A 21,424-nucleotide genomic window follows, 5' to 3' on the forward strand; every position below is an offset into this window, starting at 1 on the left:
GGGGGGAGTGGAGCTGTGTGCTTCCTGAAGTCCACAATAATCTCCACTGTCTTCTGGGCATTCAGCACCAGGTTGTTGTGGCTGCACCAGGACACCAGACGTTCAACCTCCCTCCTGTAGGCAGACTCATCCCCGTCCGAGATGAGTCCAATAACGGTGGTGTCATCTGCAAACTTGATTAGCTTGACAGACTGGTGGGTGGAGGTGCAGCAGTTAGTATACAGGGAGAAGAGCAGGGGAGAAAGAACACAGCCCTGAGGGGAGCCGGTGCTGATGGTCCGGGAGTCCGAGACATTCTTTCCCAGCCTCACATGCTGCTTCCTGTCCGTCAGGAAGTCAGTGATCCACCGGCAGATGGGATCAGGCACATTCATCTGGGAAAGCTTGCCTCGGAGATGGTCTGGAAGGATGGTATTGAAGGCAGAGCTGAAGTCCACAAACAGGATCCTGGCGTAGGTTCCTGGGGAGTCCAGATGCTGCAGGATGAAGTGTAGGGCCATGTTGATGGCGTCATCTACAGACCTGTTGACTCTGTATGCAAACTGCAGGGGGTCCAGGAGGGGGGCCGTGAGGGTCTTGAGATAGGAGAGAACCAGGCGCTCAAAAGACTTCATGACCACAGATGTCAGAGCCACGGGTCTGTAGTCATTTAGTCCAGTGATCCTAGGTTTCTTGGGGACAGGGATTATGGTAGAGGACTTGAGGCAGGCAGGCACATGACATGCCTGCAGTGAGGAGTTGAAAATGCCAGAAAACACTGGGGCCAGCTCGTTTGCACAGTGTCTGAGGGTGGCAGGAGACACACCGTCTGGGCCGGGAGCTTTTTGAGCATTCAGACTCTTAAACTGCTTCCTCACATCTGCTTCATGAATATGAAGAGTTGTGGTGGGAGGAGGTGGTGTGAAATCCTCTTTTGTGTTGGGTGAGGAGGGGGGTGTTGTAGGCAGTGTTGCCACAGTTACTTTGAAAAAGTAATATATTACGGACTACTGATTACTCCTTCCAAAAGTAACTTAGTTACTTTACTGATTACTTTATTTTTAAAGTAACTAAGTTAGATTACTAGTTACTTTATTAGTTACTTTCAGAAGCTGCCAATAACACTCCCCACTGCCTCAACATAAAAACATCAACCGATTTTGCCAATACTCACTTTATTGGAAGTGTATTTTAACAGTAATGTCAACAATATATCTCCTGACATTTGAAGTTGAACTTAAAACTTTTTTCCTGACAGAAATACTTGTTTGTATGAAAATAAAGACAGTCTTGTTACTTCACTTAACATAAATACTTTTTATAAAAAAACAAACAAACAAACAAACAAAGAGTCTTTCTTGACTTCCCTTAAGATACTTTTTATACCATCCACATGTAAGCACTATTGTCCGCTTTTGTAACTTTGGACTAATCTTATGAAAAAAAAAAAAAAAGAGACTGCAGGTCCAACTTAAATTGCCTTACTTCCTTGCAGGTAATTGTTTTAAGTTAATCAACTTGAAAACTTTAATAAGTTTATTAAGTGACTTTGATAAACTTAATTCAATTACTTGTAAATAGTTATTTAAATTGGATTCCCCATTCTCTGTTTTTTCAGTATATGTTGTCATCGCATGTTATGGGGGAAACAGTAGAGTGGAGCGAGTAAACCAGTGGTTGTACCTCATTAACAGAAGCTTCTCAAACCTTTTGTCAGAAAGTCGATTTCTTTTAGGCGTGAACACCAAACCTCCCAGACTAAAAAGTCACTCCACAGGAGCACTTGATGGGGTTGGAGTGTTATACTTTAAAAAAATTGTCTTTATGCTTGAAAATTTATGCAGAATCTGAAGGTCGTAGCCTGACATCAGGTAGTCCATGACTTCTTTTTCTGCAGAATAGGTCTCCTCCTCTGGCTCTGCCTCAAAAGTGAAAAAGTCCATCTCACCTTGGCTGCTAGATGTAGTAGCACTGGGCACACTGGCAGGGTTTTTTGCCAGAGGAGCAGTGGTGCAACACTCTGCTGTCAGAAGCTGTTTTACTCGCTCCCTCCTTCCTGCATCTCTCAGCCATCGGAGTTTGAATTTTGGACAACTGGCAGCTGCAAGAAGGGCATCTTTGTCATCCAGCACACCGGCGAAACGAGTCTGAATAGCCTAAAAAACATAATTGATATTTTTATGCCTACAATTTATTATGTTATTGAATTATTTGCAAACCATGCCTAATATGAGATCAGTATTATGGATTTATTTTGTTTTAGGTTACTTGTAAACATTTTAATTGTTTTAATCTTATTTGTCAATGATAATTAATATTCTGTTCCATGTTTGTGAATTGTATGAAGCAAAAAAATCTGACTAATTTCAAGATAGAGCGTACCTGTACAATGGCATCTGGAAGGCCTGCAGTCATCCTGGAGAGGTCATCTTTCACAGCCTGGGTCTTCTGCATCAGAACTTCAAGTGTTGGTAGTAAAGTTCCATATGGACAGTCGCCTTGTAAAATGTCCAGTGCTGCAGTCAGAGGTTTCATGGCCATGCAGTACTCATGCAGGAACTGGTATTCTTGATCTTTGAAGCACTTCAGTCCTAGCTTTGTGCACAGAGTATTCAGCTCACCCATGGGGATTTCTGCAATTCTCTTTACAGCATCAAAAAAGGAATTCCACCTTGTGGATGTTGGTATTAGGAGCTTTCTTTTGCTGATTTCTTCCACTGTTTCTGATGCAAGTGTAGATCTACTCGATTTGGTCCAAAGAGCTGTGCATTTTGCTGTGCTGCTCCTATACACAGCCCTGCTCTCTGCATTGGTTGTTAAATGTTTCTCCACATCACGTGTGCAAATTATGTTGATGGTGTGCGAAGCACACCTGCGGTGCGGGGGAAGAGACAGCTGACCATCACTTTCATTCTCAGCCGAGAGGATTTCTGACAGATCAGAAAAAGTGACATCATCGTCTTTGGGGCTGGACTCTTCCTCCTCCGTCTCATCATCGGACTCCGTGACAGGATGATAAACTTGAAACGCCTTAACAAAGTTGGATCCATTATCAGTAACTGTTGCAACTACTTTGTTGAGTAATCCATAAGAGGAGTGGATGTTTTCGATTTCTGTACCAATGACATCATACGTGTGTCTACCACGAATTCGCCTACATGCTAATGCAACCTTGTGACGCTCTAATGTGGTTCTACTGATCCAGTGGAGCGTTACTCCCATATAGCTTCTGTTGTTAGCAGTCCAAATATCCGCGGTAGTTGAAACAAAGTCAATCTCATTCAGTGTGGCCTTCAAATTTCTCTCCATTTCTGTAAACTCCTTCTCCAAGTAAGAAGTAAAAGTCGTTCGGTGAGGCAGCTCGGCATTAACAGAAGTAGGGATCTTTTTTATTATGGCACGAAACGAGGGCGAGTCAACAGTGTTTATAGGTAGCATTTCTTCTACAATATACTGCGCGACCAACTTCTTCAATTCTTCATCACTTACTGGTTTTGCACCAAAGTCCAACTTTTGTTGTTTGGGGGGTGTAGGACCTTCTGCGGAAGTCACGGCTCTCTGCTTCGGACCACTTGGTGGGACTCTCTCTGTGAGTTTGACTGTGCTGTGCTGCGACTCCAAATGTTTCTTTAAGTTTGACGTAGTGTTTTTGAAGGTAGATAACACTTTTTCGCCAACACAGAGTGTACAACGAACCTTAATATTTAAATCTTTAGTTGACAGAAACTCAAAATAGTGACCATATTTCCAGCTAAAGAACGAACATCTCTCTCCCTCCATTGTTGTTTACACTTTTTTACGTCGCTGGCTGCTTGTGAGCGGGAAACGTGACCTGTCGCTTATGTGACGTTTCACGACACGTATGCGTTTGTCATCCGCTGAGACGAAAAGAAGAAACCAAATCTTTTTGCTTAAAAAAATAGTAACGCACAGTGGTTTGGACAAGTAACTTTAATCTGACTACTGTTATGGAAATAGTAACGCGTTAGATTAGTCGTTACTGAAAAAGTGGTCATATTCGGAGTAACGCGTTACTAAGCAACGCGTTACCGGCATCACTGGTTGTAGGTGAAGTGTTTGAAGGTGGTGATGGCTCTGTGGAGGGGGGAGAGGTGGGGGAATGAGTGTCCAAAGTGTCTCTATTGTTGGGGCCGTTGGAGGTGTGAAGGCTGCCTGATGGCTCGTCAAAACGGCAGTAAAAGTCGTTGAGGGTGTTGGCCAAGAGCAAGTCATCAGTGGAGTGGGGGGTTTTAGGCTTGTAGTTGGTGATATTCCTAAAACCTTTCCACACAGAGGCCGAGTCATTCTCTGAGATCTGCTGCTGCATCTTCTCAGAGTGCTGATGTTTAGCAACGTCCACTTCTTTAGTGAACCTGTACTTGGCCTCTCTGTAGCAGTCCCTGTCTCCGCTTCTGAACGCCTTTCTCTTTTCCAGCCACAGCTTTTTGAGTTTAGGAGTAAACCAGGGTTTGTCATTGTTATAACTCACCCTGGTGTGTGATGGCACAATGCTGTCCTCACAGAAGTGGATATAGGAGGTGACAGTGTCCGTAAACTCGTCCAAGCTGTTAGAAGCAGCCTTCATTGTGTCCCAGTCTGTAGACTCCAAACACGTGCGAAGCTCCTCCACAGCCTCGTTGCTCCACAGTTTTTTGGTCCTCACGACAGGTTTGGAGAGCTTCAGCCTCTGTCTGTACGCGGGGATTAGGTGGATCATAACGTGGATCATAACGTGGTCAGAAAGTCCGAGTGAATGATGAGGATACTATATCACATTGTTCAGCAGTCACTTCTTCAAGCATAGCTGTTATGAATCTTGAATGATGTAAGCATCTTTAGACACAATCAATAGTGTAACTGCTGGGAGGCGGGGACAGTCACACTCAGACACGATACAGTTCAAATTCAGCTAATCTGAAAGTGGCCATGCTAGCCTCTGTCTAAGGCTATAATTAGGTTAAGACCTATATGTTGACATACCGATGCTCCAAAGGTCACGTTTGTGATATTCATTATCTTAGTTTAGCTTGTTGCCATGGTAACATATATTAACTGATGCAGAAAACAAAGGTGAGGGCATGTATTAAGTTTTCCTGGCATTTACAAACTAAAGCGTTCTACAAATGTTAAACATGACTGATCAAAGTTATTATGGCTAATTTAGACTAGCTGGACTTTCAGGGATTCCAAACCCTGCATTAAATTTCTACAGGTGCAAAGAAGTAGAAGTAGAAACCAACACTGTGAGCCTGTCTTACTGAATGGAGGAAAAATAGAGTGTTATCTGGACCAAATCTGATATCTTCTGATCTGTGGACCAACAAAATTTACTCTAAAACAATGAAGGCAAGAGATGCAACCATTTTCATGTCCAAAACTTAATGTAGCTGACCTACGATTCCCCCAGAAAGCCTACAACATAATGCTTCCTCTCTGGTTGTCCTCTCCGGGCTGGTTTTTAAACATTCCTCTTCGGGCTTAGAGCAGTTGGCAGGGCTGCTGTGATCAGTAGGGCCTGCTGACAGATGGACATTCATCCACCTGCTGGTATCGCCTCCGGCATCAGCTTCACATTCCTCAGGCGGTGTCAAACTGTCAGAAACACACTGTGACTTTATTACATCTCTGTTTCTCATCAGTTAACACACGGTTTAAAGTGAACTTGGGTCACATGACAGATCCTAAAAAGTCGAAACTTTGTTTTGCTTTTATGTTGTGAAGTGAGTCAAGCTTTTAGTTCTTCTATATCGAAGCATTCAAATGGAAAAACTAGACTCTTTTAAAATCTATGCAGACCTGCAGACTATAATCTGCATATTACATTGACAGACACTAATGTTTAATTTATGTTGTTGTGGTTGTGCGCATTTGTGGAGATATTTGCCTACAGGGAGCCTAAAAAAGGGGCTTTCAACTGCCACAAACATGCTCAGTCTGTAAAAAAACTTACTGCGTGTCGCTTGTGCATCTGTCAAATGCTGACATTTTGAGTGGGCCAGAACAGAAAAGGAAGAAAAGCTGAAAAGAAAAGAAAACTCCAACACAGATTAAAAAAAATAAAAAAGACAGCATGAAGAGTATGTTATAATCAGTGTTGGGTAAGTTACTTTAAATTAGTAACTTAGTTACATTACTAGTAACTAGTAATCTAGTATCATAAGTAACTCAGTTACTTCAAGTTACTCGTTACTTTCAAAGTAACTAGTTACTAGGGAAAGTAACTTTGGTTTTACTCAGAATTCTCTTGTTAATGTGTTGCCTCCATAACTTTGCCAGTCTTTTGACTAGAGACCAGCCCGCCATTATAGGGAAAAATCATAAAGCCTTTGAATGAAAACAAACGCTGTTGTGACAGTGATATACACTGTTTTGATGGTATACAATCGTTTGTTGTAAGACTCAGATAATTATTTAATAAAAACTAGACATTTTAAATGAGAATAAGAGAGAAACGTATTTCCTTGTGCCCCCCTCTCCCTGTTAATGCCCTACCTGGCCCCCTGGCAACACTTTGCTAGACCCGCCCCTGCACAGTTACCAGCTGTCAGCTATGTAAAAAAGGATCCTGGTGTTATTTGTCTCTCAGAAACAGTTCATAACTTCCCTTCAACTCATTCATGTCACCTAAAAGGTAAACCTGTTTCTCCATCACCTGTTCAACTCTGATGATTCAGTAAGGACATCTCCTGGTTTCATCTTCATGTTTCCCTCTCACCAGATAACCAAACAGATATCATGACCAGCAGCTTTTACAGCTATGGCTCCTGCAAACATCAGCTGATACTAGAAATTAATATTAAATAAATTCTAACAACAGCTGATCAAGCTTAAACATGCTGCTGTTGTTTAGCGCAACATCCTCTGTGTTCCTTTTCACCTCAATACGAAACGCGTGATATTTTCTCTGAATACGAGACGATTCCGTTTTTTTGGCAACTCTAATAATTAACCTTATGAACAAAATAAAGTTCAACATCATTAACATCATAGCACCCACCCAGCTGTATAGAAACTCCATCATGCTAGCTAGTACGCAGTACGAAAAAGTCAGAATAACGAAAATAAACTCCACCTAAACTTGGGTTATATCTGACACAGATAGACTGCAGGTCATAACTTCTTACCTGAAGTTCAGTTCACACTCGGACCAGCGGCCGCCTCGGGTCTCTTTTCCTTGTGCGTCCCCTTTCTCTCATCCACCTGCTGGCCTCCACCACTTGCTAATGTTACTGAATCTGTGGAAGCTCCGCGATAGCTACCACATGAAGTAACGAGTAACGACCCTATCTAAATCCCAGTAACGACTAACGCGTTCCTGATTTTGGCATAATAACTAGTTACCGTGCTCGTTACCACAATAATAACGTAGTTACTGTAACGCGTTACTTAATAACGTGTTAGTCCCAACACTGGTTATAATTCAATCTTCTTCATGACAGGCCACAAGCAAGAGTAGAGACCGGCTATAGTACAGACTTCTGACACTTGCCCCATCTAAGGCAGACACTTTCTTTCAACAGGCTGCCAACACTCGACTACCACTGAACCATAATTTCACTATAATGGATACACACCACAAACTTGATGTGTAGCGACTACTAGCAGCACTAATTATTGACCAACTGGCAAATATGCTAGCTAGCCAGGAACCCCGCGCCTTTATAGCGCTAGTCAGCAGCAGCTCCTCGTGTCCCCAGGTGTTGTTTAAGTCACTAAAGACGTGTTCAAGAGGGAAAAAATCATTAAGCTAATCTAAGTAAAACTGTTGGTACCACAACACTAAAAAAGCAAAACATTAACTTCTAGAGCTGAAAAAATGAAGCAAATGTAGTCGTATAGATCCTTAAATGACAACTTGAAACCCAAAAATGAACATGCTTGCAGTCTGGTAAATAAATAAAAATGGTATCTTTGACTAATTTGTAACTAGTGTTTTTATAGCTGAACTTAGGTCACGTTTAAGTTTGGTTTAGGTCACGGGAAGCTTTAAAGGTTAAGGCAGAGTCATTAAGGTTGCACTTGCTTGTTTTTCTGCATGTACATGTGTTTTAAGCATGTTTTGTGCTAGCACCCCATCAAATATCACTGAATTACAGCTGCACCCTACTAATCAAATTAGCTAAAACTGCTAGCCACTTAGCAAACTGTCCAGCTCTACTCTTTCATCCAAAATATAATCATATCTGGCATAAATTCCAAACTGGAGGCTTCAAACCATTGATTCAAAAACCATGTTTGATGTCTGTCTTTTATAAACATATATTTAAATAGTTTCGTAGATGCTAAAAATCTACATTACTAAAAATTTCTGCTGTTTTAAGCTACCTTATGAGAGCAGCTCACCAACTTCAATAGTTCTACCATATGAGATAAGTTAGTGTTTCTTATCTTACCGCATCGTATTCCTGTACTGTAGTCATTGAATGTGTGTGTATTCTTCCATGAGTAACGATATTAAGATTACTATTACTATGACTTGCTGATTATGTTGTCTGGGTGGAGGCACTGCATTAAAAGTAACAGTGTGTTATAAAAGCCACAGAATACACAAAAGATGAAGGTGCTGCAGTTAGTCTGCAAGATGTGAACTGAAACTTTGTCTGAGGCTATTTTTATGAAAGCATAGTGTAAGTGTCCATAGATCTCTGTGATTATGAACCTCAAAGCCACAGATTGTAATATTTTTTGTCATTATATGAGGTGATGTTGTGATTATTTACAGGTAAACTATAAATCGCCATCATGTTCCTCTGTGAGCACCGTTTCTCTTGGTTCAGGAAAGTTAACCTTAGACTAATCAATCTGTCAGGTCTGAAGCATTTTATCATCCAGGTATTTTTGTGCAAGTCTGTATAAGTCAGTAGTCCTAATAAAAACTTCACAAAAAACACACAACTTAAGGTCATGACACATGGTGTAACCTTTTTAGCTGTTAATTGTGTGGGTGAGGTATCATGAGAGTCAATGAGCAGCAATTATACAAATGGGATTTTGAATGGATGGTCATTATCAGAAGAGAAAAGTAAAGTTGATGTATTTAAATTTGTTTTGTTCGAGTAGTCACGGTTCTTGTTTGAAACCAATTTTTTAATTGTTCTTTTGAAGCTAACCACCATAATTTGAAAATTGATGTATTCAAGTAAAGATTCTGAAAAGACCTTTTATAAAAATTAAAAGTCAGCTCATTATTTGGACAAAGATTTGTAAAAACTCTAAAAATGAGCCCTGCAGTGCTGGTGTCACTTGTACCTCCGGGACTTGGTTTGTTTCTGTTTAAACACTTACTAGTTAACCATAAAACACAGCAATAGATGTAGAGTTAGCATTATGTCAGTCATCCTTTCCCTCAAACAGATGGTTCTCCATAGGGATCAAAGGTCATGTCAAAGGCCACATAAACTTGGCCAAAGCAGAAGTTACAAGTGGAAAAAGCAGGTGATTGCAGAACACGTGACTGTGGGAAAGGATGCACTGTTTTCATTGCTCTGTTTCTTTTTTCTCACTCTCTCTCTTTATTTTTTTTGCAGACCAAAGAAAAAAAGAGGTCGTCGGGGAAAAGGATATTTCTATTCAAAGTGTATTCACTGATAACTGTGATACAAGCTTGTTTTTTTGTTTTTTTTGTAGCATATACAGTAATGTGGAAAAGTCTTGAGCCAACCAATATTTCTTTGTATTTTGCGAGACAGATCGGAAACATTTTTTATTTTTAAACATGTCCAAGCATACGTGGACATACAATATGTAATCAAATACTGAGTTTGCATAATTCTAGTGAGGTGTGAAGTTAATATTTGGTATGACAACGGAAAGCTTTCTTGTCATTTCTTAAAGTAGCCTTCAGGAATAGTTCTCCAGGCCTCTTGAAGGACATTCAAAGCTCTTCTTTGGATGTTGGCTCGGTACCAAACGACTGCGTTTGGGGACCGCTGGCATAGTGGATAAAAATCTGATAGATGTTTCTCTGAAAATGTCAGGTACTACGACTGGAGTGAAAAAACAGCCAATGTCCAAAGAAAAACTTTGAAAGACCTTCAGAAAGCCTGGAGAACTATTGATCAAGACCCTGCTACCAGAACGTCTGGCTTCTTGAAAGCAAAATACTTTTTAAATTGAGGTGTATCTCAAGACTTTTGGACAGTGCTGTAAGCTTTTTCAAAGTTAATTGTTCGCTTTTCGTTGTTTTAGTAATTACTGAACTTGTCTTCTGAATATGTATTGTGGCTTTTATTCATCACTGTTCAGGTCATAACCCCTACAATAGACTGGCGCTCTGTCCAAGTGTGTACTGCACCTCTTACCCAATGGCTGACAAACACCAATCAAACCATTTTGTTTGGTTTACACTTATTGTTAACCAATCAAACCATTTTGTTTGGTTTACACTTATTGTTAACCAATCAAAAACAAACAAACAAAAATGTAAATTTAATTTAAAACATTATACATAATCCATTTGAGAGGCACACAAAAGCACTTACTACACGTTTTTGCCATATTGTAAAAAAAAAAGTGTTATAAATTTACAAAGTGAGTGTGAAGCAGAGAATATGCATTCAGATTTGCTCACTTAATAAATACACTGGCTGTAAGTGGTAATCATTTCCAAAATGGTTGTTTAAGAATCACCCGTTTCAGGCATTCAGAAATAATGTAAAAGCACTCCTAACTAATGGATCTATTAACTAATCATTTAAGCACAATTTTAAACTAAAACATGCATATTAAGGTTTTCTACATTGGTATTACTGGCCTTTATATAAATAATGTAAATAAATCCATGCATAAGTGTGTATATATACAATGATTGGCTTGATATGGTCACTGCTACTTCACCAAACAAAGTTATTTGAATGCTGGCTCCAAAACTCTTTACTCATTTTTGGCATGTATTTGTAAAATATGAATAATATGAAAATGACAGAGGCTTGTCAGATCTGATCAAATTGTGCTTTCCTCAGTTTAAGATGAAGTGCTTTACAGAAGCTCCATTTTGCTGTTTTACGTTCTTCCTATAACAGTGTGAAGCTTCGTGTTGCACTACTTGTTATGACGTGACTTTCGTTTGAATTTCATTTCATTTGTATTAAATAAAAACTTTTTTTCTTTGTCCAGAAGCCTATTTTTCTTCCCCCACCGTTAGCAAACAGTAATTAACATTTGGTGAGGTGTAACACTGTGCTGCACATAGGTTGATACCTGCTTCTCCTTTTAGTGTAGTGAGGCCATGATTAGTACTAATTAAATCTGAACATATTGGCTGAAATGAGAATCATATTTAATGGTGCTGTACAGCAAATTTACATCTACATGAATACGATTACAGATGCGGCCGTGCAATTTAACAAACAATAAAGCCCAATTAACTGCCATGTCCATTTTCAGCTCATCGCTAATAGACTGGCCTATATTTATGTTTCCTGTCTAAATTCATGAGGCACATAATATTCTTATAATTTCCATCTACAGCAATGAGCTGCCCAGTGTTTGGGGCCGATCCAGCTGCTATATCCAGCCTGTTTCCATGGGCTTCCGCTCCCCTTTAATGACAAATGACAGCATCAGCCTATATCAATCTGCCCCACAGGATGCTTTAATCCGCCATTAAGCAGATGAAATGTTGCACTGAGCCCACAGAGCAGCAGTGACGGCAGGAGCGGTTCTAAAATTCATATGCACGCCCCTCCGGCCTGACCGCAGTCATGGACACCCTGCGTCAAACCACCCAGTGCAGCAAAACACAAACCTCTTCCTCCTCGGAACTGGATCCAAAGGTCTCAGTTATCCCCTATTTATACGCAGTGTATATTTACAACGGGCCGGATGATTAGGATGCTAGCGAGTAGCGCAAGAGCAAAGAGAATGTGGGGGAAATCTTCCTCGGCTATTCTGAGGAGACAAGGGGTTTATCAGGGGTGAGCCACCTCTCTGATGTCAAAGCTTGTTTTCAAAGAATCTGTCAGAGCTCCTTTACCAAGGTGCTTATCACCTCCTGCAGCTGATCCCTAACAGCTTTTTCTTTTATAACTTCTACATAATCAGATAATTTATGTGAGGCTGAGATCTAGACTGCAAAAGACACCAGGGAGAGAGAAAAGAAGAGAGTCGGTTACACTGAATCAGTGGACAAACAGCAAGAGCGTCATTCACAAATCTATGTGTAACCATAGTTTTTAAAACCACCTACGTTGAGATGTTCAGGACTCAACACCCTTGATCTTTCTTTCATCTATGTGAGATGAGAAGGTGGAAGGTTTTCCAACGTCTGTGTTCGTGTGGAGCAGTTAGAGCTGATCTGATCTGCAGCAACAGTGTGATGTGATCAAGTCAGAGTCTGTGCCACGAAGAATTGAGGCAGCTTTGACGGGAAAAGGTGGTTCATGCAGGTAGTAGCTTAATAAAGCCTGGTGAGTGTATGCTTGTATGCCAAGAGATGAGGAGAGAACCACGAGGCACAACCGCAATCTGATTCAGAACTAAATATACGGTTGGACAGGATGCAGCACATGATCGTCACCCACATAGCTGTCCTCAAACGGGAGCCTTGAATTATGCCAGAAAATCCAAAATGTGAAACAAATGATGCAGCAAAATGTGATCTGATGTTAATAATAATGTACTGAGATATCCAGTGTTTCTGAATATCTTCATACATCAGGTATTCTGGTAACTCCACAGACACTTACACATCAAAAGCTGGAGAGAGCTGTTTCATCTACTTTAAAAATAGTTGAGATGTTCATGCCTGAAAAGAGTTGCGGGCACGCTGAGAATCTGAAGAATGAGCACTAAAACTTTCAGCTTTCAAAAAAGCAAAACACCCATTAAGGCTTATGTCAGCGTGTTAAGCTGTGGAATGTTAAACTAGTTCCAGTTTACTAAGTCGCTTTCTTGACCCATTTTTTAAAACACTTCCCATCTTTCTTTCTTTTTAAAATCAAAGACAAACGCAGGCGAGGTTGATGCCAAATAAAAAGATACATAAATTTAAAAAAGAAATTCCCTACAGTTGTCAGACCTGTTGCAGTGTCTGGTGGTTCTCACACAAGTGAACAAATAAATAAATAAATAACTTGGGATCATCATACAAAACAAAAAACAAAATCCCAGCACTGCTATCACCTCCAGCTTCTGTGTACGGTGATTTTGTCAGCTATAAAATCACACACAGTCACCTCTTAACTGGATTACCATTGGAGCCAAGAAAACAGCATGCTATGATTTACTCGTGAAAGTGGCTCCTTTGACACTTTCCTCATGTTTAAGTCAGCCATGCTTAATGCTTATAATTATGTTTAGAGGGAAGAACGCAAAAAGGAGACACTTTTAAGTGTAAATCATGGTACGTGACACAAATTTAAAGTCAAGACATGAAAGACAAAATCATTTATTCATATATTTCATGTGAATCCATCCATTACTCGTTTGACTTAAAACCAAAAACGCCCTCCTCACGGTGGTGCTAGAGGGTTAGTCCGCAGAAGAAGACCTATCCTTTTCCCGGGGACCTTGAGCGTCTGCACAAACTTCCAAGGCAATCCTTCCAATAGTTGCTGAAGAGGTGTTTCATTTTGAACCAGCGAGCTAACAATGTGAGCCCTGGAGCGTGACTAAAACGAGGGGGTAAAGTCAACAGTTTGTGCTGAGAGCATGTCAAACTGTGAAACGTGTTTACTAAAGAGCTTTGCATTCCCTGTTCTCTGAACATGATGACGCAGACCAGGAATTGTGGGAAACTGAGGAAAATAATCAGCAAATCCTGGATTTTGCTATCGTTGCTGTTAGGGATAAAAGGACGAGGGCTTTGTTTTCCATTTATCACGATGTCATTAGTGCTGCTGTCATCACAGGCTTCCCCCTGGATGAAGAGATGATCCTGGGCACCAGAGGCTGGCATCACACCAGCTTCTTTCTCTGTTTATCTTAAACACTCATTAAAAGCATGTCGTGTCTTCAATGTATAATTTGGAGAAATGCAAGTTAACCAGTTAACCAGCTCGACAGACACCTTAAGCAGCTGTCATCGGGTGATTTATACACGCCTGTTTCATCAGTCATGCTTCCAGCCCAGCAATCAATATCAGGCTTTTCTAACTATCTGAATGGGAAGTTCTTGTTTTTAAGTCTTCACTTTTTTCCTCACTATGGGAGGAACGTGGAGAGTAACAGAATATAAAAAGCTTACTGTGTTTGTTTCTATAGTTACACCATTTGGTGCATGTCCCATTTTTATTCTTGGCCGGTCAAGCGAGGAGGGCAAGATTTATTTAGAGGATGCAATGAAAAGTGTGATACAGAATGCTGGGATGCTTATGGCATCTCTGCTATTTGACCCACACTTAGAGGAAGGTTGCTGAGTGGTTCACAGCGTTGTCCTAAAAGCTTTACCGCCACCGATAAAAAAGCAGCACTTTCACTGAATAATAATTCTAGCAGCTCTGAAGGTTCATTTTTCACTATATTGAAGCATAAATTGCACTGAAGTGTCCTACCTAGCAACAAATTCTTCCATACAAGCAACTCATTATCAGTCCTTAACTGGATAAATTTACTGGTGTGTTAAACTATTTAAAAAGAAGATTTTTCCTAGTATGTAGAAATGTCACAGTCAGCAGTTACAATAAAACGAAACTCAAACATTTCCAGCGTTGCAGCTGGAAGGAAAGTGTGAAAATGCTCGAGCGCTGCACATGGATCACTTCATCAAGTGTCAGGCTCAACTTAAAAGATGACCCATAAAAGGCTACTAGGTATTTTTATCTTAACATGACCTTGTGCAGCATACTGAATACACATTCTCACATTCTCGCTGCATCCAGTGTGAGTGCTCGATGTGTCCACGCTCTGCTTTGTCACTGCAGAAAAAGAACGTCAAATTTTCTTCACCTGCTTATTCTGCTGAAACTTTCTTTTGCGCACTCAGTTTGCCGAACACCAGTGTTCGGTTGCATGAAATATGCAGATGCTATAATCACAGACGAGGGGACTTTCCCTCATTTGAATCTTATTTAACCTCAAAACACGCAGCCATTCATTGCAGAGATTCGGTTATTACAAGCGCTTGCTCAGCAACTAAACTTTATGAGAAATGAAGCCAGAGATGTCCCGTGCTATATTTATGCGGCGTATTATATATTTATTTCCATCACAGGTGGCTTAGGTGGCATATTTTCAGCTGTATAATGTTTTCTCTGTGTGTGTGTGTGTGAGAGAGAGAGAGACCAAACAGTTTCCAACACCTGTTGTGCCAGCTGATGCCAGGTTATTGTCCCCATGTTTGGAACAAATGGCCCCTCCGGAGCCGAAAGTTGCCTGAACTTAGAGGCCCTTGACTCTAGAAAAGAACAGAAATATCTCCACACGTCATCATTCTGCACAGACACGCCTTTGGTTGAGATACTAAACTTTATTCTTCTGATACTCTAAGAATCCTGTTCAGTGTCTGAATCCCTGCTGACTGGCTCATCTTTGATATAATGATAGTTTGTTTGGGCATATTACATTGCCTTCTCTTAGTCCGCCCTCCATGGTAATATAAGGGATTGGTTGATAGGATAGGTTACACCCTTAATAATGAAGTTGCGTGTGATATCACACAGGTCAGTGATCAAACATCAGAAGACATTGTTCATTTTAAAGTAACTAAAAACAAATCGATTAAATAGCTAAAGAATCATTTTATCGCTGGGTAAAGGCTTTATTACTGTTTTTCTACTATTTCTTAGCTTTAACCCTTTTAAAGGGAACATTAACTGGGTTGCATTCTGACACATTTGCATATTCACACTTGTGTCTAAAAGAAAAAACTTGGAGGAACAAGATATCAAATTATATTCAGTTGATTTTTTAATTAAATGTATTTATAAAATGATGCATCATATGAAAAAACATGGATATCTATCTATAGTACATCACATTTCCCAACCTATACAGTATAGTGTCAGGGGTTTTAACTGTACAGATTCCATATAATCAAATAAGACTTGTTTTTTTGAATAGGATTTTATCCTCCAACCCCCACCCCAACACCCTTTTTTTAGTGAGAGAAGAGGAGAAGGGTAGGTGTTGTTTGGGGCAATCTTGTCCAATGGTCTTTCTTAAATTAGCTTTGGGGGCTGGAGGCTCCCCTCCCTGCACTGACAGAAGGAGGAGCCTGTGCAAGTCACAGACTACTGTTTCATTCACCTGCACAGCCCTGCAGCATTCACCACACTTGGGTCTGTGCAGCCACACAAGAAACACACAGAGGAGATTCCAGCCAGCCCAAAGTTTCTTTTTTATGCTTTTTTTCTCACTTAAGAAGCATCAGCCTCCTGCTGCTGCTCACTTGTTTTGACTAAATTACAAGGCAACTAGCAGCAGACATGGCTGCTTGTCTGCAAAGTTGCAAACTTTGTAAAAAGAGTTGCCTTCTTTTGGCTTTTTCTCTCAGCTTCTGTTTTGCCTCAGTATGTGCAGGGCCTTTTGATTCAGCTCACCTCTATCACCGCAGGGCCGGACCTAATGAAGATGATATCATTGTTGCTAACAATGGGATCAGAGTGCCTTTTGGGCGGTCCGTGTTTCTGGACCCTGTGAATGACCTGGTAACAGAAGTGCAGCCTGGTGACCGCTGCCAAATCACAGTCCTGGACAATGATCCACTGGCCCAGAAGCCTGGGATGCTAACCCCTAAAAAGTTTCCCTGTTCATTTGGATCTGAAGAAGTGAAATACACGCATTTTGGATCAAGGAGCCCCAGTAAGGATCGTGTGAAGCTGCAGCTTCGTTATGACTCTCACACAGACACAGTCATTGTCCCCTTCATGTTGGAAGTAGAGGTTGTTTTCCAGCAGCTTGAGATCCTCACCAGGAATATGCCCCTTAATGTTGAAAAGCTCAATGGAGAGAGCAATCCTATTGACAAAAAGGGCCTGGAGTTTTCCTATGAGGATGGTGTCACACAGTGTAAGATCAGCACTCTGGTCGGCGCTGGAGGTCTTCCCAGGTATGGCACTCTTTTGAACAACCCTTCCAATGGCCAAATGGTTGACTGTGATGAGTTTGTGAAGCAGGGTATTCGCTACAAGCACACGGCTAAAACCAACTCACCAAACAGAGACTATATTCCAATGATGGTAGAGCTGCAGGATAACGAAGGAAACACGATAATGCAAGAGCATTTCCAAATGATGGTTAGAATCAGAGAAGGTGCAGAGAACACTGCTCCCAAACCCAGCTTTGTAGCTATGATGATGATGGAGGTTGATCAGTTTGTGATGACAGCTATTACCAGTGACATGCTGTCGGCTGAAGATGTCGAATCTCACCCAGATGACTTAATCTTCAACATCACGTCTCCACTGAACCCTCAGCAGGGTTATATCATCAGCACAGATGATCAGAACCTGCCTATCACCTCCTTCTATCACAGGGACATCAAAGAGCTTAAAATAGCCTATAAGCCACCCTCAGATGACTCAGAACAAGAGAGGATTTTTCAGCTAGAGTTTGAAATTATAGACACCGATGGTGCAGTGTCAGATCCATTTGCTTTTATGATTGTGGTAAAGCCTATGAATACACTGGCTCCTGTTGCAACCAAAAATACAGGGCAGCTATTGTTTGAAGGGCAATCTCGAGCTCTCTCCAGCTCTCAGAATTTAGAGATTAGTGATGAGGATAACCTGGAAGACGTGAGAATCACAGTCATCGATGGTTTAAAGCACGGAGACCTTACCATGCTCGGCACACGCAGGAAATTCTTTACACCTGCCGATCTAGACGCTGGCATTGTTGTGTACCAGCATGACGGCAGCGACACCTATAGCGACAACATTATTTTTAGAATGACTGACGGCAGTAATGAAGTGGAATTTTTGTTCCCCATCACCATTGTCCCCACTGATGACGAGCCCCCTATTATTAATGCAAACACTGGCTTGGTGTTGTTCAAGAATGAAATCATGCAGATCTCTCCATTCATCCTAAGTGCAACAGACATCGATTCAGAAGACTCCACTATTAAGTTTGTCGTGGAGGCACCATACTCCACCATAGGGCAACTCCTGCTTAGGCAAGCAGAGCTACCGTCTGACCCATCTCTGTGGAAGTTCAGCGAGACAGATGAGATGTTTGAGCAGGTGGTGACTGAGTGGCTTCAGCAGGACATTCTGGATGGAAAGCTGTTCTATCGTCACATCGGGCCCCACAGCACCACCACTGTAACCGATCACTTTGTATTCCGGGTCCAGGACGATAACGATCCTCCCAATCAATCAGGCGAGCACACGTTCACTATCAAAATCCATCCCATTGATGACCTTGCCCCAGAGCTTTTCCCAGGCACCACCCTTCACATGACAGTGCAGGAATATGAGCTCACATACTTTAGGAAGAAATTCTTGTGTTATACTGATCTTGATTCAGATGACAGAGATTTGAAGTACACCATCACTAAGCCCCCGACTGACACAGATGAGAACAATCCAGCCCCCTTGGGTGAAATTGTACTGACTGACAGCCCTGACACTGTAATTACAGAGTTTACACAAGCCCAGGTTAATCACCACAAAGTAGCTTATAAGCCCCCAGACCAGGAATTGGGCATCACTCCAAAAGTGGCTCAGTTCACATTCACTGTGGAAGACACAGCTGGCAACACAGCAGATGGACTGTTCACCATTTTCCTACAGCCGGTTGACAACAAACCTCCACTTATCACCAACACAGGGTTCACTGTTTTGGAAAGAGGTACATATGTCATTACCAGGAAGGAGCTGCACGCCACTGACACAGATACAGATGATGACAATATCATCTTCACGGTGACCCAGATTCCCCAGTATGGTCAGCTGCAGTATTTGGGGATTGATATGTCAAATGGCGAAACATTTGTGCTCGAAGACATCACAACCGGTCGTCTAACTTACATGCACGGAGGAAAAGAATCTCTCACTGATGTCATCAAGCTCTCTGTAAGTGATGGTTTCCACAAGGTACCAATTGCCATCAGGATCACAATCGAGCCAGTTGATGACAAAAGGCCCACGATTATGCTCCCACCCGGCCTGCTCGGAGCCTCCATAGATGTACTGGAGAATGGAGCCACGGAGATTACAAGTAACGTCATTCAGGGCCACGATGAAGATACAGATGACCTCATGCTCACTTTTATTGTTGAAGAACCTCCGAGACTGGGTGAAATCCTGGTTAATGGTGCTCCTGCTGAGAGATTCACTCAGGAGGACATAATTAACGGAGTGGTTGTGTATGCTCACACATCTGGTGAAATAGGGCCAACCAAAGAGCACGACTCCTTCAATCTTACTTTGTCTGACATGTCAGAGCAGTGGGTCGTTGGTGGCAACAAGATCCAAGGTGTGACAGTCCATGTGACAATCCTTCCTGTTGACAGCATCCCACCTGTTGTCAGCGTCGGCGAGCAGTTTATAGTAGTGGAAGGGGAGAAGAACGTCATTACTCTGGAGCAAATTCATGCCGAGGATGTTGACACCAACAGCGAGGATATCTTGTGTACCATCATTGTCCAACCAACTTCTGGTTATGTGGAGAACATCTCACCGGCAGCAGGCTCAGAGAAATCAAGAGCTGGGACGGCCATCACCGCATTCGCCATTAAAGAAATTTCCCTTGGCCACATCTACTATGTCCAAAGCATTCACAAAGGGGTTGAACCTGTGGAAGATCGTTTCACGTTCCGCTGCTCAGATGGTATTAACTTCTCTGAGCGCCACTTCTTCCCCATAGTCATCATTCCAGCCAATGATGAGAAGCCTGAGATTTTTGTCCGTGAGTTTGTGGTAATGGAGGGAATGAGTCTGGTCATTGACACCCCAATTCTGAACGCAGCTGATGCTGACATCCCCAAGAATGAGCTGGACTTTGAGATCATCAAACCACCCAAGCATGGGACAATTGTTCAGCAGCTCAGCACTGGCACCATCCCTGTGGAGAAGTTCAACTTGGAGCAGCTCATAGAGGCATCCAACATTGTCTATGAACATGATGACTCTGAAACCAAGGAAGACAGCTTTGAAATCAGGCTATCTGATGGAAAACACAAAGTGGAAAAAACAGTTCCTATCGTGGTCATTCCTGTTGATGATGAGACACCAAGAATGGCCATTAACGATGGCCTCGATGTGGAGATCGGAGAAACAAAAGTGATTAGCAACAGCGTTTTAAAGGCAACAGATCTTGACTCCGACGACAAGGAATTAACTTATGTTGTGCGATACGGCCCTGGCCAAGGCTACCTGCAGCGTATCAGCAAATTTGGAGACGTTTTAGGAAATATCACCCTGGGAATGAATTTCACACAAGATGAAATTGACAGACAACTCATTCAGTATGTGCACACAGGCCAGGAAGGAATCCGTGACCTGCTGAAATTTGACGTCACAGATGGTATAAATCCACTTATTGACCGTTACTTTTACATCAGCATTGGAAGCATTGATATGGTTTTTCCAGATGTTGTTAACAAAGGTGTGACTCTCAAAGAAGGTGGAAAAGTAACTCTCACCACTGACCTCCTCAGCACCTCTGACATCAACAGCCCTGATGAATACCTCAGTTTTAGCATCACGAGAGCGCCTAGTAGAGGGCACTTAGAGTGCACTGACCTCCCAGGTGTTCCTATTTCCACCTTCACCCAGTTGCAGCTTGCTGGCAACAAGATCTACTACATCCACACCTCTGATGATGAAATTAAAATGGACAGCTTCGAGTTTGAGGTGACAGACGGCTACAATCCCGTCTTCCGAACCTTCAGAGTGTCCATCACCGATGTGGATAATAAGAAACCTGTCTTAACCATAACGAGGCTACTTGTGGAGGAGGGAGAATCCAAACTCATCACACCTTTTGAACTTACTGCTGAAGACCGGGACACTCCAGACCACCTGCTGCGCTTTATAATCACGCAAGTGCCAGTACACGGTTTGCTGCTTTTCAACAACACCCAGCCAATTACGACTTTTACCAAGCAGGACCTGAACGAGAACCTTATCAGCTATAAGCACGATGGCACTGAGACCAGTGAAGACAGCTTCTCTTTCACTGTCACCGATGGCACTCACACCGACTTTTATGTTTTCCCTAACACTGACTATGAGACACGCAAACCCCAAATGATGACTATTCACATCAATACGGTGGATAACGGTGTCCCCCAGATTTTGGTAAATAAGGCTGCCGCTTCACTGAAAGTCCTCCCAACTGGACACCTGGGCTTTGTGATCACCAGCAAGGTCCTTCGATCAGAGGACCGGGACAGTCCCCAGAAGGTGTTGAAGTACACGGTGTCCGAGGCTCCACTGCACGGCTTCATCATGAATACCGCCGTGGGCAATGACAGCATCAAGACATTCACACAAGGTAAGATGATGTCCCATTTTTAAACCTTGTAACAACGTTTTTCAAAGGTAAGTTTTACTCATCA

At 42.0% G+C, this 21,424-nt stretch overlaps 3 protein-coding genes across 4 annotated transcripts in view; 2 read left to right on the plus strand and 1 right to left on the minus strand.

Annotated features, from left to right (window-relative positions):
* si:dkey-27h10.2 (serine-rich adhesin for platelets) overlaps window positions 1-10,345 on the plus strand; it is a 31,617-nt gene extending 21,272 nt beyond the window's left edge. For both annotated transcript variants that reach the window (XR_005694782.1, XM_040023892.1), the window contains one exon: window positions 9,507-10,345. The gene's annotated coding sequence lies outside the window, so the exon portion shown is untranslated. The remainder of the gene's footprint in view (window positions 1-9,506) is intronic.
* On the minus strand, window positions 1,596-4,045 carry LOC120728766. Its single transcript, XM_040023891.1, has 2 exons — window positions 2,362-4,045; window positions 1,596-2,135 (listed from the first exon to the last, which is right to left on the minus strand). The coding sequence occupies exons 1-2, from the start codon at window positions 3,757-3,759 to the stop codon at window positions 1,746-1,748; spliced, it is 1,788 nt and encodes a 595-aa protein (XP_039879825.1). The 5' UTR covers window positions 3,760-4,045; the 3' UTR covers window positions 1,596-1,745.
* Window positions 10,346-10,611: 266 nt separating the features above from the next.
* Window positions 10,612-21,424, plus strand: part of frem3 (Fras1 related extracellular matrix 3) — a 38,578-nt gene continuing 27,765 nt past the window's right edge. The window contains exon 1 of the mRNA XM_040023889.1: window positions 10,612-21,360. Coding sequence (XP_039879823.1) covers window positions 16,344-21,360 — 5,017 coding nt within the window. The 5' untranslated portion in view covers window positions 10,612-16,343. The remainder of the gene's footprint in view (window positions 21,361-21,424) is intronic.

The sequence above is a fragment of the Simochromis diagramma genome, unplaced genomic scaffold (genome assembly GCF_900408965.1).
Source record: "Simochromis diagramma unplaced genomic scaffold, fSimDia1.1 OVJJ01000302.1, whole genome shotgun sequence".
Taxonomy (NCBI): domain Eukaryota; kingdom Metazoa; phylum Chordata; class Actinopteri; order Cichliformes; family Cichlidae; genus Simochromis; species Simochromis diagramma.